Below are 15,911 nucleotides of genomic sequence, written 5' to 3' on the forward strand. Positions count from 1 at the left end.
GTGTACTTATTAGGGGGTTTTCTTTCCGTAGGAGCTTGGTGAAATATGGACTCTTATTTTGAAGCACGAACCGTCTTATAACCAGTCGCAAATAACAGCAATTAAAAAAAAAAATCAATTTGTTATGAGAATCAACTAGTTAATTTTTTCTCCACATCTAAATCTTTTGGCAATTCTTCCTTTGCATAACTGTCGGTCTGTACTCTTCCGCCTACAGCCATGACAGGCAGCTTTTTTAATTGAAAGGATCGTTACTTGGTAACCGGTTAATGGCTCCAGGTTGTACGTGAGCAGTCGTGTTAGAAGCGAAAAATTTGAGATTATGGAAAACTAGAGGAGAGGGCCGTGACGAGATAAACCTAAATAGTATACAATACATTTTATCGATTAGTCGAATATGTTAAAATTTAAATGCAGTGCAACTTAAGCTGAATTACCAATGGTCTGTTTTCTCCAAAGTGCTTTTCAGCGAGTCTCACGTATAGTTCACGATCAAGGATCTCCTGTGCCAGGCCCGATATGAAACTGCTGACTCACTCTTTGCGCATTTGCACAGTTGCGTAGTCGCGTGATTGCGTGATCGCGTGACTGCACGATCGCGTGTGGCGAGTCCGAGACGCTTGCTTAGTCACTGGGCGGATATCTCTGATTTATCAAACTCGCTGTCTTCTAATCTAGCTGTTCATCCAACGAGCATTTGCAAGTTCCAAAATGGTTTCACTAAAGCTGGATGATCGTTTGCTTGCTGCATACCTCTTCTATGGGAGCATTCTCTTGCTGAAAACTTGGGCCATGTCATTTCTCACCGCAAGGCATCGTATCAAGAACAAGGTGAGACCTTGAACAATGCAACTTGCATATAAGCAAACTACTTTTGAGGACACTCTACCACGTGGAGATGCCAAATCCTGAAGAGATGACAAGAATTTAAAGTCATAGAAAGATTACAGTCCATTAAAACTTATAAATATGACCTAATTTAGCCGGGTGCAGTGCAAATTCCTAACTGTGAATTGACGCTATACTGGAATGACAAATATTTTTTTTCAATTTTATCCTCATTCAGAAAGTTACGAAACATCAAGATATGTTGATTGACGCGCCGAAGAACGGTGAACAATATTGCTTCAATCATTTAGAAATTTCGAAACTTCGATTTTCCAGCCGTAATTCTCCACTGCATTTTACGACTGTTGATTGAGGTCATTATTTGATTGCTTTCCCACTGTTTCTTTTGTTGTATTTATTGATAATATTTACTGTCCCGTTTGGAATAATGTGATTAGTGTTTTTAGTTTTATTGGTGTTATTAGATGGCCTCTTGAAATTTTGATGCGACTGATCGATACAGATTGAAGTCTTCAAGGCCCATGTTGTGAGTAACAGGCCATATTAGATCGCGTGCATATCCACCAGAGTTCATTTTAGTTTGTTCTCCGCCTAGCACGGAACGGCTTAGCTGGACTGGACGTATAAAGTGTTCCCGGACTAGACTACAATCTTGGTCAGAATAAAATAGGAAATAAAACCAAACCTTCCCCCGAATCAATGTTGAACTGGCGCTAAACCCAAAACGCGTCATTTTTTTCCATCATTGATGGTCTTTTTCATTTAAATTGTCCAAGATTGTAGTTCAAAATGATTTAACATCAGGATTTTCTGGTCTGTTTATCTGAATAAAGGTATTTCCAAGTCCAGAGGATTACGGAGGAAAAAACAAAGATAAACCTCTGATACATCATGCTGATGTGGAGAGAGTTCGAAGGTATTTATGCTTAGCCCAAACTCGGACGGGGCCTAAATTGTACCCTGATTCCTTGCGGAGCGGCTAAAGCTTTCCAGGTCAAATTGAATCGTGGGCAGATGTTCGCAATTTGAGAAAACTGTTTGTGTGCAATTTTAACCGTTTTCCCTTGGATTTAATACGTCAATAAAAGTCTATTTAAAATCCCATATTTACGATTTATACATCTTCTCTCATGCACAAACAGTAGTAATAAAAGTTAAGGCATTGGAGACCCTTTAATTTGTGTGTATAATTTCAAAGGATTGCGGTTTAAACACATGAATGTGCATCAAATGTAGGTTTAAATTTTTCAAGTCTAACGTTTGGTGTTAGGCTCTTTCTTTTACACTGACTGCAGTTTTCATTAAGATAATACTATCCCCTGAAACTAATCATCTTGCCTTCTAAGAACAAAAATGTAGGGAGTCCTAAGGGAAGGGTAAGAAAGATTCTTGATCATGAAACGTTATTTTGTCATTTTTTTTACTTTGGAAATTGCCTGTAACAGCAATTTTTTGGCCTGTTTTTATTTCAGAGCTCATCTCAATGACCTGGAGAGCATTCCAGTGTTTTTGATTGTTGCCTTGTTGTACTCGTTTTCTGGCCTGCCGGCCATACGAGCTGTTTGGTGTCTGCGTATCTTCACAGCTGCTAGGATCCTGCACACCATTTCCTACTTGAATGCCATCACCTTGCCAAGAGCAATAAGTTTTCTGGTTGGAGCAGGTTGTACTGTATTTCTGGCTGGCAATGTGCTCTATGCAGCATTTAAAACTGGCGCGTTCTAGTCGTGGACAAGAAGACTTAAGTTAGACCCGGTTCACATTTCTGCCGTGTCGAGTTCAATTCAACAAATTGAATTTGACGGAAATTCGACGTCTGAATAGGTTGCCGCATTTCTGCCGCACGTTCGACTGGTCTTGTGTATTATCCGACAGAAATGCGACACTGATTCAAACGTCGAATTTCTGCCGTGTCGAATCTAATTCATACATGAGCATGCGTAAATTTGGTCCCGCCAAAGAGAAAGAAGAAACTTGGCCATTCTCGACTCAATGCAACCTGAACATATTGCAAAATAAACTGCTGCATTGTCAGCCTTCTCCCTCTCGTTCCATTGTCGGATAATTTTTCGTGAAATTTAAGTCCTTCGTCCCTCAGTATCTCGGTCCGCCATATTGAATACTCTACGTTTAAAATATTTCCAGCTGACTGACATACCCGACAGCATTAATTCTGAACCAAGTTCGACACATATGCGACGTATGAATCGACTGTCGCATTTCTGCCGCACTTAAGGTCATTCCTCACATTTGCATTGCGCATCCTTACTGCGCATAATTTATGGCGTCATTAGCGCGAGTTCGTGCACGCGCATATTGAAAACATGCCGGATTTGCCTTGATATTGAGCTCTGTCAGTTGAAAAATGGCTCTAGCTCACCAACGAGCATGGGCACCCCACTTTTTTTTCCCGTCATTGTAATCAACTAATCATAAGCTTTGCGTGAGAAAAGACTGACCTAATTTCTATTGCTGAAAATTGAATAAATAAGAAAAATAGCAGATACACTGTGGTCTTTTCTATTTTGCAGTCGGTAACCACGTCAGAAATTTGGTTCAAATTTTTAATCAAGGATTTAGCTTTCTGTCTGAATCAAACTTAAAATGTTTATTTGTGTCCGACACAATGTATTGACTGTAGTTTAATGCGTGTTCTTATGAGTCTGGGCTCACAAAGATTTTACAATTACTGGGATTGTGTTTTTATCATAAGCATTAAATAATGCCAAAACGGGGCATTTTCAATGCCTCACTGCTCCTTAATGAGCATGGGCACCCCCCTTTTTATTTCAAAATTGAAGTTATCATATGACAAATATTCAGTGGACTAAGTTTGAACAAAAATCTATTGTCACTTTTATTTCAGAGGAATTACCTTAATTGAATTGAATTCGGCACGGCAGAAATGCGACGTATGAACCGGGCCTAAGTCTTAAAAAAAAACCAATGGTGTGCTGAAGACTAGTAAACTACTCCCGTGGGGGACTCCCATAAAAAGAAGGACGGGGCGCGGAAATTTTGAAAAAAACCGCTAAGAGGTACCAAGATCCTGTTTTGTAGGCATGGCTCGAAACTTTTTTCACCTTTAAGAGGTACCAATTCTAAAACAACACCGCTGTCCTTTTTACATGGGAGTCCCCCCCGATGGGAAACTTCTAGAGCTTCCTCTCTTATGACACCAATCTTCTCTTTATGTAACTTTCTGTAGAGATTACAGCCCCCTCCTGGCTATACAGGCTGTAACTGAGTTAATAAATAATAGAAGAGACACGGAAAGCGACTGATATATACTTCATTCGTGGTTTCTATAGAGTCGGAGTTCTTGACTGTATAAAACACTGAAACCAAAGAATCACAAAGCTAGTTGCACTGCAGCAAACTGTTGCGAGAAATCATGACACGGTGGCATGGAGGCGAGGCAAGCTGATTTGTACCCGCCCCCCATTTATAAGATTACGAGTGATCCCTCTTTCGCTTAGTCCGTCGTGCGTGACGCGAGAGAAAACCGCGAGAAAAAAATGGCCGCGCGAAATCCTGGCTCCTCGCCCCCAGGATTTCGCGCGGCCATTTTTCTCTCGCGGTTTTCTTTCGCGTCACGCACGATGGGCTAAGCGAAAGAGGGACTACTCGTAGTCTACTCACTTAACGGCGCGATGGGCGCAAAAAAGTAATCCGTACCTAAGTATGAATTGCAGTTTTTTTTAGCCGACTATAACAAATTTTTAAAACCACTATAATCATTTTACAATCCATACTTTTTCTAGAAAACGGGGAGATTTTAGATCCTGCGAGAAGTGACAAAAGACCGGGAGACCCGGAGGATTGGTATTTCTGTGTAAAACTTAGGCGTTTTTCTGCGCGACAACGTATCTTCAACACGTTGCGCAACAATGTAATTACTGTCTAATTTATCAGGGAGCATTGATTGCCTCATGGCCCATTTGGGAAGGGTATAGCTGCATAAGTAATGAAAATTAAGTTTTCTCCAAGCCACGTTTTAACGAGTTTCGCTTTATCGATAATAGTTCAATATAAAGTAGTTTTGCGTGATCGCGTGACGCGTGACTAGTCACAACCGCTTGCGTGGTTGAGCGGACATCTCTGACTCAGCAAACTCGCTTATCTTCTAGCCGTTTATCTAACGAACGTTTGCAAGTTGCGGAATAATGGTCACACTAACGCTGGATGATCGTTTGCTTGCTGCATATCTCTTCTATGGCAGCATTCTCATGCTGAAAACTTGGGTCATGTCACTTTTAACATCAAGACATCGTATCATGAACAAGGTGAGGCCTTGAACAAGTTGCACATAAGAGTAAACTACTGCCTGAAACGCTGCACCATTTAGAGATGCCAAATTATGATGAGATGACAAGAATATTTTCTTGAAGACATAACGGTCCATTAAAACTTGCCCCTTTGAGTTTATAAAGATTACTCGATTTTGGCGGGTGAACTGACAGTTCAAACTGATAGCAGTTGTAAACTAACACAAATAGCTGCAAATATCATCTTTCGTTTTTTAGCCCCCTTTTGGTCATAGAAAGTAACGAAACGTCAAAATCGAAGACTCACTGCTTCGTTTAAAAGTTGCTAAACTTTAATGGCGATCAGCCAGGCGTGATACTCTGCATGCAATTGACAGTGGGGCCGCTCGGTTTTAGGCCCCCAACCGGGACGTTCAAGGACGCTAGAGATCAAGGTTTCTGGACGACGCTCGCCAGTTCCAAAATGGTAACACTAAAGCTAGACGATCATTTGCTTGCTGCATATCTCTTCTATGGCAGCATTCTTATGCTGAAAACCTGGGCCATGTCATTTTTCACCGCAAGACACCGTATCAAGAACAAAGTATGTTCCGATCTCTACAAGTTGCCAGTCATGTAAACCTGTGTAAACTTATCGCGCGTCATGTGAGAATTTCAGTTGTTCCGAGGGGATGGAACCAATTTCAAATCTTGCTAACAAAGACTTTGTTACTTTGATGTTATCCCGTAATCCAATCATGCAGTACAGAAACACTTGGCGGCTCAAATTTGGCCAGATTTATTTCCTCCCCTCCCAACTAAACTGCCTCTGGGTCTCAATGCAACGTTTAAGCTTATGTTTCAGGCCATCCCTTACGAACTCGTTTAAAAATTAAATAATTGATGAACTGGCCTTTCCTCTTCTACCTATTTGAACACAGGCTCTTCCAAGCCCCGAGGATTATGGAGGGAAGGACAAGGATAAACCTGTTGTACAAAATGCTGATGTGGAGAGAGTTCGAAGGTATTCCTAGGTTGTTGTTGATTTAGGTGGGGTCTGAGTATTATCAAATTATCAAATTATCGAATTTCCGTCTCACCCGATCTAGATATGCTGTATCCCGTTAATGTTTTATCTAAATGTCTGTATCACGAAAAATCCTAAATAAAGCCTCATAACTAAACTGTTTACAATTATTTTAGTGATGGACCCAGAGGTCCTTAATTTAGGGGAGAGGGCATGGGCAGAGAGTGTGAGGTGACTGGAAAAAGGAGGGCTAAGAGTGTGGAGGGGTGGTGGGGGTGGGGGAAGGGGGAAGCCTTAAGGACTTTGAGTGTTATGAGTATTATATTTTTCAGCAGAATTATGGAGCACAAGCCCTGTAGGCTCCTTTCTTAGAAGCAATAGTGATAGTAATAATTTGTTTAACATCGTGACACAGCCAGCAAGTGGTTACCCATTCTCCTGAGCCAGGGGCTCATGATAAAAGTGCACGTCAAAAAAAAAAAACCTTTGAACAATTCCTCTCAGCTGCTCTTGGAGTACTCTGAGAGGGCTTGCTTGCAGTTTTCTTTCATTAGGCGCTAGATGAGTCCTTATACAAACTTACCTGAAGACAATGATTAGTCTGATGCAAAACTGATGAAGGCTTAAGAGTTAGCTAAACCTTCTTAGTATCACCCAACTAGTGGACTAATGCAAATCCTGCATTTTGATTGGCTACGCTACTAGAGGACTATTAGTAATAGTCCTCAAGTAGCGAAATTGGCGCAATCGAGCGAGACGCTTTCTTTCGTTTTATTCCCTAATAAACATTTCTTTAACTTGCATTTGCTAACTTTATTATTGCCTTTTCTGTCCGACTAGTTAGGTGATACTAAAACAAGTAGACCCTTCGCCCTCAAGGGCCACGGGTCAATAGCCCATTCAGCTTCGCCTCATGGGCTATTGACCCGTAGCCCTTCCGGGCTACGGGTCTAATTGTTAATTAGTACCATCTATGAGGTATGATTCAGCGACAAACATTTCAACAATGTCATCTCCTGACTACAGCTACTCCACACGAGTCTAATACCTCCTAATTTTCATAAGAGTCTGGGGGATTTACACAAATTGCTTGGTCAATAAATTATTATTAAACCTGTACCAAAATCATGGAAGGGACCAGTATTGGTGGACTTAATACCACTCACAAGATACTATTTTAGTTGGAAAATCCACTTTAAAATGCATTAACATAATTTCCTCCTGTGTTTTAATTTGCAGGGCTCATCTTAATGATCTGGAGAACATCCCAATCTTTATGATTGTCACCTTGTTGTATATGTTTTCTGACAGGCCCACCCTTTGGGGTATTTGGTGCCTTCGTATCTTCACAGCTGCCAGGATCTTGCACACCATTGCTTATCTGAATGCAATCTCCAGGTTACGAGCCCTGGGGTTTTTGGTTGGTACAATTTGTACTGCAGTTCTAGCTGGCAATGTGCTGTATGAATCTGCTGTGAAAACTGGTGTGTTTTAGTTTAAAACAAAGAAGATTTTTACTCTGTGAACGTGTGCTATGGAACATTAATTTTTGCCTCGAGACCATAAAACAGAACTGGATAATATTTTTTGTACTCGTTTTGTTGCCATGTATATGCATAGTTGTAACAGACCCAGATGTGCTCAATTTTATAGTTGAAACAATTGAATATGGGTATTTTACTTTATAGTCTTTGATTGTACTCATCATGCATTATGCCTCTTTCTGCCATGGAGTGAGCAGTACATGCAATTAGTTTTTCAGTTTTAACAGTTTTTCAATGGATTGTTTGTTGTGGTGTAAGAATTCTTTGATTTACCTAATAAACAGGTTTTGCAGTGTTTTAATTGAAATTGTTGTCTCCTTTTTGGTATGCAACCTGTTTCTTATGTGGAGAAGGGGTGATCTTTGAGTGGTACCATACAAGTTTTGAAACTTTACCCATTTAAACCCCACTGGGGCTTCAAAATGTAAATTAAATAAAAAAAGATAGGAATTCTGGTTGTTGTAGTTGATGATGACAACATGTAAATCTGCTATTGGTTTTCACAGGCAGGCAAAATGTTTCTAACTGAATTTCTTTATATGAAGGTTTCTCAGGATGGTCAAATCAGGCAAACAATTTTGTCTTTATTCACTTTTCAAGTGCCTGGCACTCATTCAAGGCCCATTATGACCTACACAAATTGTGCATTGGGCAGTACCAGAAAATATCCATACTCCCCCCACAGAAGGGATTGGAATTTCTTGGGGGGGGGGGGGGGTGGAGGGGTTCTCTAAGACCAAAAAATTTAAAGAAATGTATCAAGTTTAATTGGAATTTCCAAAGGGGTGGGGGGGGGGGGGTCTTGGAAAAATCCCTTCCATGGGGGAGGTATGGATATTTCCTGGAACTACACATTGCACTTTTTCCAACTCCCCCTCCCCTCCAAAAAAATTCATTTCAGGGGTTTTGTTTATTTTCATTCTGCCCACATGCAATATTTTCTTTTTAAAAAGTTTTCTTGCTTCTTGGGCATGCTGTATTTTATGAAGTGGAATGTTGTGCAGTGGAAGCTCTCCTGAACGACCACCTCAGAAATTTGAAAAGGGTTTGGAACTAGAGCTGGTCGCTTACAAGAATGAACAGTCATAAGTGACCGCATGGTAAAACAATAGGGGGTGGTCGCTTGCACGAGCTTCAGAAACTCATTAATAATTCCCAGAAAAAACAAAAGAAATTAATGTTTAATGAGTGTCTTTGTATCTGATATAGACATGGCTAAACTTTCTGTTCAGTTTTTCAGACCAAAATAACCATTAGTGCAGTGTGCAGTTTCATAAAGTGTTGATTAATATGAAAGACTCTGAGTGGTCATTTACAAGAGGTTAAAAACAAAGGAAGGGTCCAGTTGGGTAATCCCAAAAGTGGTTGCAGTCGCTCACAAGAGCTTTTCATTACAAAATAAGTCACACTTCAAACAGGGTTTCCCAAAGGTGGTTGTAACTAGAGCTATGGTAGTTGCTTACGAGAGTGGTCACAAGGAGAGCTTCATCTGTACTTGAAATAGGCCTATCCCTGTACCTGTGTTAAAACTTATGTTACGATTTTGCCAAAAGTGATGACGCAGACATTGCGCCTGACAAAAGCTTCTACACTTTCTACACTGTATTTAGTGTATATTCCTTAAATTTCACCTGTGTGAACTAAATGTACAATAAAAAGAGCCTAAGTGAGTTGAACTGTGCTTCACAATTGCTGGTATCATTTGTCAAAGTTGCTTGTCACTGTGAAAATTGACATGGTTCACAGCGATATAAACCAAACCAGGAGCATATCACCTTGTCAAGGTAATATGCTTCTGATCAAACTTAGGGAGGCATTGAGAAAATTACTCCAAGGGAACTTGTTAAAAATAGTTATGAACACAACTCAGTTGTAATGTACTTTATTGTAGTTTGTACAAATTTCAGAGAGGAGTTGTCTTTTTACTTGGCCTTTTTAGCCTTGATCTTACGAACATAAAACTCAAGTTCTTTGCCTTCGAGAATGTAACCATCACAACGTCCACTCTGGCCAGGTCTTGACGCCACACAAGCTAAGAGGATGGACAAAACAAAATTGATATTAGTTTTGGAGCAAGTAAACACATCTTAGAATCAAACTGGAAGTTTGGCAAGAGCCTTTCAGAGCTCTTCTGTTGAGCCATAATATCATCTGTATGGAATTTTCCAGGTCAAATATTGAAAATCTCCTAAGTGGGCTGGGGGGAGGGGATTAAATCCTGTTTACCTAGGCTAGTTACATTTACAGTCATGTGATAAAACAAATAAATAAATTATAATATTTAGAGAGGAAACCACATCAGCCTTGGCTGGTTTTCACATGGATCCTCTATCCTGGTCAAATTGGAATTTGGAGATGTTATTTTTCAGAATGGAGGAAAAGCCGGAGTACCTGGAGAAAAACCCTTGAAGCAACTAGGCGACAACCAACAACAAACTCAACCCACATATGGCACCGGGCTGGAATTGAACCTGGCCATATTGGTGAGAGGCAAGCACTCTCACCCCTGTGCCACCCCTGCTCCCCAACAACAACCAACTTAGTAAATGGTTTGAACCCAGGAGTATCAGTAGTCCGTGTTGGGTGATCATCCGGGTGAGGGTAGTTCTGAAAAGAACTGTTGTTGATGACTGATGTTTCGACAACCTGAGTGGAAGTCATATTCTGAGTCAAGTGAATAGTGTTTGTCAGTCAATGATGTTATAAGCCTAGTCCATTGAAAGTGATTGAATGTGCACAACCAACTCCCTTACCATACAATCTTCCAGTGGTGAACTGTTCCTCAAGATGGGGATCTATCTTTGAGGGTCCTTTCCGTGCGTCCATCTTGCGTTGACAGTGGTTTGATCGCTTCTTGTTCAGCACATCAGATTCTTCACTTTCAACCTAAGAAGTTGCATTTCAACAATTATTTATTACCAAAACTCTTTTGACTGTTATTCATTAAACCTTTACTTACACCTATAGTATTTCAATGGAACATTTGGTATGTGTATGACTACATGTTCATAACCAATATTTACTGCTTTAGAAGTCTTCTTGCGTCCAAGGGGAACTGCATAGTGAGCCTCAAACCTGGCAAAAAAAGGAACATACTCCCTTGTTACCACAAACAAAAACTTTAAATGTCAAATTCAATGAATGAAGCACTGAAAGCCGCAACTTTACACTCTTAAGTACTTCATGCATGTGGCCGATTCTACTAAGTCAATGTTCAGTCAAATGAAAAAAATATTTCTAAATGAAGTGGCATTTTCTAATCTTCCATGTTGGGAGGTGAAACGCCTGAAAAGATAGTTATTGTGACAGCCTCCTTATCAAGCAGTCTAAGTTCCAAAACTGGATAGTAATCATGACTGTCACTAAGTTTTGGGTCACCTGTAGCCTTAATCTTCACACCCATCACAAATTTGTAACTTTATGGCTGAATTGTATCAACTATAGGCCAGTTCACCCATATCATCAAGGGCCCATCAACCATACTCAGCAGTAGCAGGTGTTATGGGTTACGGTCGTTATTGACAGCCCTGGTAACGGGTACTGGAGAATTGAATGCTGGAGCTAACTCTAAAATGGACTAAAATCCAATCCAGACTGAGAGGGAAGCAGAAATATCCTAGTTGCTTCACACTACGCAAGCCAAAAAATTGGCAATGTCAGCCTAATGGAAAATCCGAATAAATTATGGCAAATTTAATATTCAATTTAATGGACCTAAATTATGGAATGAACTGGATGAAAGATTCAAGTGTTGTACTTCTAATCAATTTAAAAAAGAACTAACTTCGCATTTCATTAGTCTCTATTAATCTTTACTGATATTTTGATGGTTTATATCTATTTATTTTGTTTTGTTTTGTATATTTACTCTTGTACCAAGTTTATGATATTTATGTGTACCAATGTATTTGTTGTGCCTCTTTCCTGACTCTCACATTTTTAATTATTATTATTACGGTCAGCCAACTAGTTTAGCTTTTTAGTTATTTTGGGTGTCCCACTACTGTATGTACTGCACTGTTGATTTATTTATTTATAATTATAATCTTGTAAATTCTTTTAGTTGTTTACAGTAGTAGAAATAAACTGTTGTTGTTAATGAGCCACAAGGCTCAAACACAGGCTAAGCTACCTTCCAAGATGACACTTACCATTGCCTAAAGGGGGTGGAATCCACTTGCACAACACAGTTCTTTACAAGAGTCTTGGTTCTCACCAACTCATTGTTACTGGCATTGTACACAACGTCGATGATACGGGTCTTGCGGGTGACACCTGGATCAGACAAAATGGAATTGTTAACTAAAAGTGGGTTACACAAATCCCAGAAACAGAAAATGCAAATGTTCGCAGAACTATTTTGGGCAATCAGGGTAACTATGACAAGTGGTCATCAGAGCGATTTAATTACCAAAACGGTAAGACACTCTTCCACCAAATAATTGATCATCATACTGCCCCTTGTTAACAAAACTATTTGCATTGTTCCCTCTAATATCCAGACAGGATCCCTGCACTATTCAGCCAGAAAATGCCAGCCTTACACTTTTGGCACATTCATTTCTTATTGACTAAGCTTGCAACAGATAAGAGAATCACCAAATCTTCAGACGTTTTTAATTTATTTGTCACATCAGGTAGAGAAACTTGTTGGGTTATGACCTGAGAACCCCCTCTTATCTGAAACACTACTAATTTAGTTTGATATACACTTTTGAACCTATACTGAATTTCCAACCAAAACAGTACCCCTAGATTTTGTCCCCAAACCATCTCACATTACACCTGATCAAATTCTAAAACAATTTATGGAGATCAGTACAATAGCTTTAACGAAAGGTAAAAGAGAACATACTCTCAGATCCCCAGGAATAATTGCCAGAGTCAAGCCTCAAAGCTCTGAACTTTTGGTTTCCTCCTCGGGTTCGAACAGTGTGGATACGCTTGCCTCCAATCTACAGACAGGGATGACAAGCACATGTAACAAAAACCCACAAAACTAGCATCAGTTGCATCTGACAATCTCAACACATGTTTTGACATGATGCTCAGAAGTGTTTTGTAACTAGTTTGTCTTAGATACAAACACCTCACAGGTATTGTTTGGCTTTAGAGTATAAATAAAGGATGATGTTGTTGTCATTGTCAAATTATATCCAGTAAAACTGGATTTCTCCGTAAATTTTCAGTCTAAACTCCAAATGCCTGGTAAAATATTCAATTACTACAAAGTATGTTTTTTTTCATTTTCTAATACACTGACGAAGTGAGACCGTGTAAAAAAATATGTATTAGATGTACAACTTGCGTGCGTACCTTAGTGTTCGCTGGTGGTCGGCCAAGCTCATATTTCCTCTTTTTTCTGATTGCCTTTTTCTTACCACCAGTGTTGCGCCTCTTGTGCCAAGAATCACGGGAAATTCCTGTAATTTAGAGAAGTTAGTTCATAAGTTAGATAACTAAACAAACCTCACATAAATAAACTCCACAATTAATTTGCCCATCGTCATAAATCCTTGTGCAGTCACTCGAGGGATTGAGTTTGAGTTAGTTTAGTAGTCCAATGCAATCAAAATCACAACTAGTGAGACAATCTCAGATAGTGCAGAGCGCAATTGATAGCTCTGGTACAGTAGTCCCATAAGTACTCACCCCTACTCGATTCACTTCCGGTTTGTGTCTATCTTGGTAGTCTGCTACGGCTTTTCCCCTTTGCAGTGTGTATGTTTCAAGGTTGTATTTTCATTCAAGGTCCAAACATTACGCACAAATTAATTACTACTGGTGCTTTAAGTTGATTTTCGTTCATTTTAAATTCAACAATACGCTGAAGCAGCAAACGTGACAATTTAGCTCTTCACGCCAACTTTGTAACTTGGTACTTTTGTTTTCCTCGCAAAGCCATGTAATATGAAACCCCTGTTTTCTCCAAAACATACGGAAGATGTCCTTGTTTTTTGGAGATAAATGAAAGAAAGTTAAATATCTGATGTAGTGATGAAGAAACGGAACAGAGACGATGTTTTACTAAAAATGCAAATTTTTACCGATGAACAAGAACTAATTTAATTATCAGATAGTCACGAAATACCACTTTCTTTTTCTGTTGCCACCTTTGTTGTTAACAATAAAACAATTCAAAATTAACACACAACGATATTGATGGCTGAGAAGCTTTTCAACGAAAAGTAGTGAAGATAAACAGCGCTACTTGGCCGATATGAATGAGTCTCCTCACAGACTGATTAAATTAATTTGCGCTTTCATTAGGTGCCACGGCGTCTGCAGCAATATTTGAGCATTTTTCTGGTTTCTTTTGTTACAAATTCACAATTTGCGGAGTATTAACGCCACTAACTTGAGAACTTTTTGGTCTCTCTTACAGACACAATTAAGGCAAGAAATAAACAAGTCGCTAAGGAGAAGCAATATATTTGAACTCTGACAAGCACACTATTGTAGATTGAAAACAGCAGATGATATCTGTTGAACCGACCTGTTTGTAATTCTAAAAGCTACGCAGCCACAGTAACGTTTCACTTTTGCAATAAAAAGGGACAACTGGCGCTACCTGAAAAATAACTGCCGTCCTTGGTCACATGACACGATATATAAAATACTGCGTGTAAAGATAGTGTATAACACTAACAATGCTAGAACGCATGCGTCTTACATGTTGAGCTCTACCATAAGGAAAACCACTCAACATTTGTGCGTGATTCCGTATGCAATGTATCCTTCACCTAATATAGAGGCCACGAACCCTAACTAATCTACGCATGCGTTTAGGGCAAATTAGTTTTGTTCTAAGGAGAATGGTACCACAAGGAGAGCAAGGGGTTACCTGAAACAAATATATAGCTTTGCGATGTTCAAAGTTAAGCGACGGCGATGGAATGTGTTTTACGTAGAGTACACATGTACCTTTCCCACCCTACTCTCACTACTTCCCTGCCTCTAGACTAATTAATTAATTGAAATTAATTAATTAAACAAACATTAAAGTTTACACCTTAGCGCCATAGTGCCATAGCGGCATAGCGCCATAGTGCCATAGCGCCATAGCGGCTTAGTTCCTTAGCGGCAGGCAACCCCCATAACCATCCCAATAGTGCACTCTGCACTAAAAACGAAATGGGCACTCGAATGCTGGAATTCCAAACTTGTGATTGATGAAAGAAAAACCTTTGATTGGGTGTCCAGCCGTTAAGCCCCCAAGTCAATCAGTCTCTAACTGTTTAGCTCCCAACCAGAAGTTGAAAACAATGTCTATTTCTTGTTCTTTAGGCATGAATCGGGGCTGATCGATTTCTGGTTGGGGGCTAACTGGCTAGGTGCTAATTGACTTGGGGGCTAAATGACTTACATTCATTTGATTGTATTGGCTTCCTAACTCAGACAAACTTTATCTCCCTTGATCCACCAGCACCACATAAGCATACACATGCATGTATATTGTTCCTTATAACTATACTTTCAAAGCCATTCCAATAATGACCTAATAATTATTAACGTCAACTGAAGGAAAGCCCTGCAAATATTATGTGCAAAGTAGCAATTTTCGTTTCTATTTTGCGAGGAAAGATGCGAACAATCTTTGGGCCGCCATTTTAGATATTTTAATAACTCTAGCTATCTGTCTGGTATTACATCCCGTTTCTGCAGATTCAATAATATGGAGTAGAGAATGAAAATTTTCTTGCTATCCTTACGCCCTTTCGTATTGAAAAAGTACACACTGCTTTTAAAAAGAAGCACGTGAATTAAAGACTACAAAACCAGCATCACAACAAAAATACTTCGCAAAATAAAAAGTGTACTGAAAAATGATGTTGCAGTTTTTCTTCTAAAGGAGAACAACTACGAATCTGATAGCTTATCAGTATATTAACGTATCTTTTCATGAGAAGAAAAAGCGCTACATTACAACCTTTTAAGAAAAACTGGCTGAGATAATTGAAGCAGTGGTGTGATTCGAAAAGTGAAGAATCTCATGTGATGAATCGACCCTACAAAACGACCCGAGCTAAAATTTACACTCAAAAATAAATCACACTACACTTGGAGATATTTTCATATCCTCAGTTCTAACCCAAATGCTAGATGTCAAAGATTTAGCCAAGATATGGATGGATTGTAATATAGGTTTCTACTCCAAACTCACCCATCTTGGACGGACAGGACAGAAGAGGACGAATTGATGCAAAGCAGCCTGGGAAATAGGGTGAATCTGCGAATCTAGAG

General features: G+C 39.5%; 2 protein-coding genes across 2 annotated transcripts; one reads left to right on the plus strand and one right to left on the minus strand.

The window, feature by feature from the left end:
* The first annotated feature begins 325 nt into the window (after positions 1-325).
* On the plus strand, positions 326-7,976 carry LOC145494104 (uncharacterized). Its single transcript, XM_081473574.1, has 8 exons — positions 326-831; positions 1,683-1,765; positions 2,322-2,563; positions 4,614-4,674; positions 5,072-5,135; positions 5,437-5,700; positions 6,038-6,120; positions 7,363-7,976. The coding sequence occupies exons 1-8, from the start codon at positions 712-714 to the stop codon at positions 7,616-7,618; spliced, it is 1,173 nt and encodes a 390-aa protein (XP_081329700.1). The 5' UTR covers positions 326-711; the 3' UTR covers positions 7,619-7,976.
* Positions 7,977-9,522: 1,546 nt separating this feature from the next.
* Positions 9,523-15,860, minus strand: LOC145495017 (small ribosomal subunit protein eS8-like). The gene is made up of 7 exons (XM_081474593.1): positions 15,832-15,860; positions 12,984-13,090; positions 12,523-12,622; positions 11,819-11,942; positions 10,691-10,742; positions 10,421-10,553; positions 9,523-9,699 (listed from the first exon to the last, which is right to left on the minus strand). The coding sequence occupies exons 1-7, from the start codon at positions 15,833-15,835 to the stop codon at positions 9,590-9,592; spliced, it is 630 nt and encodes a 209-aa protein (XP_081330719.1). The 5' UTR covers positions 15,836-15,860; the 3' UTR covers positions 9,523-9,589.
* Between the last annotated feature and the right edge of the window lie 51 nt (positions 15,861-15,911).

Source organism: Orbicella franksi, chromosome 8 (assembly GCF_964199315.1).
Source record: "Orbicella franksi chromosome 8, jaOrbFran1.1, whole genome shotgun sequence".
Taxonomy (NCBI): domain Eukaryota; kingdom Metazoa; phylum Cnidaria; class Anthozoa; order Scleractinia; family Merulinidae; genus Orbicella; species Orbicella franksi.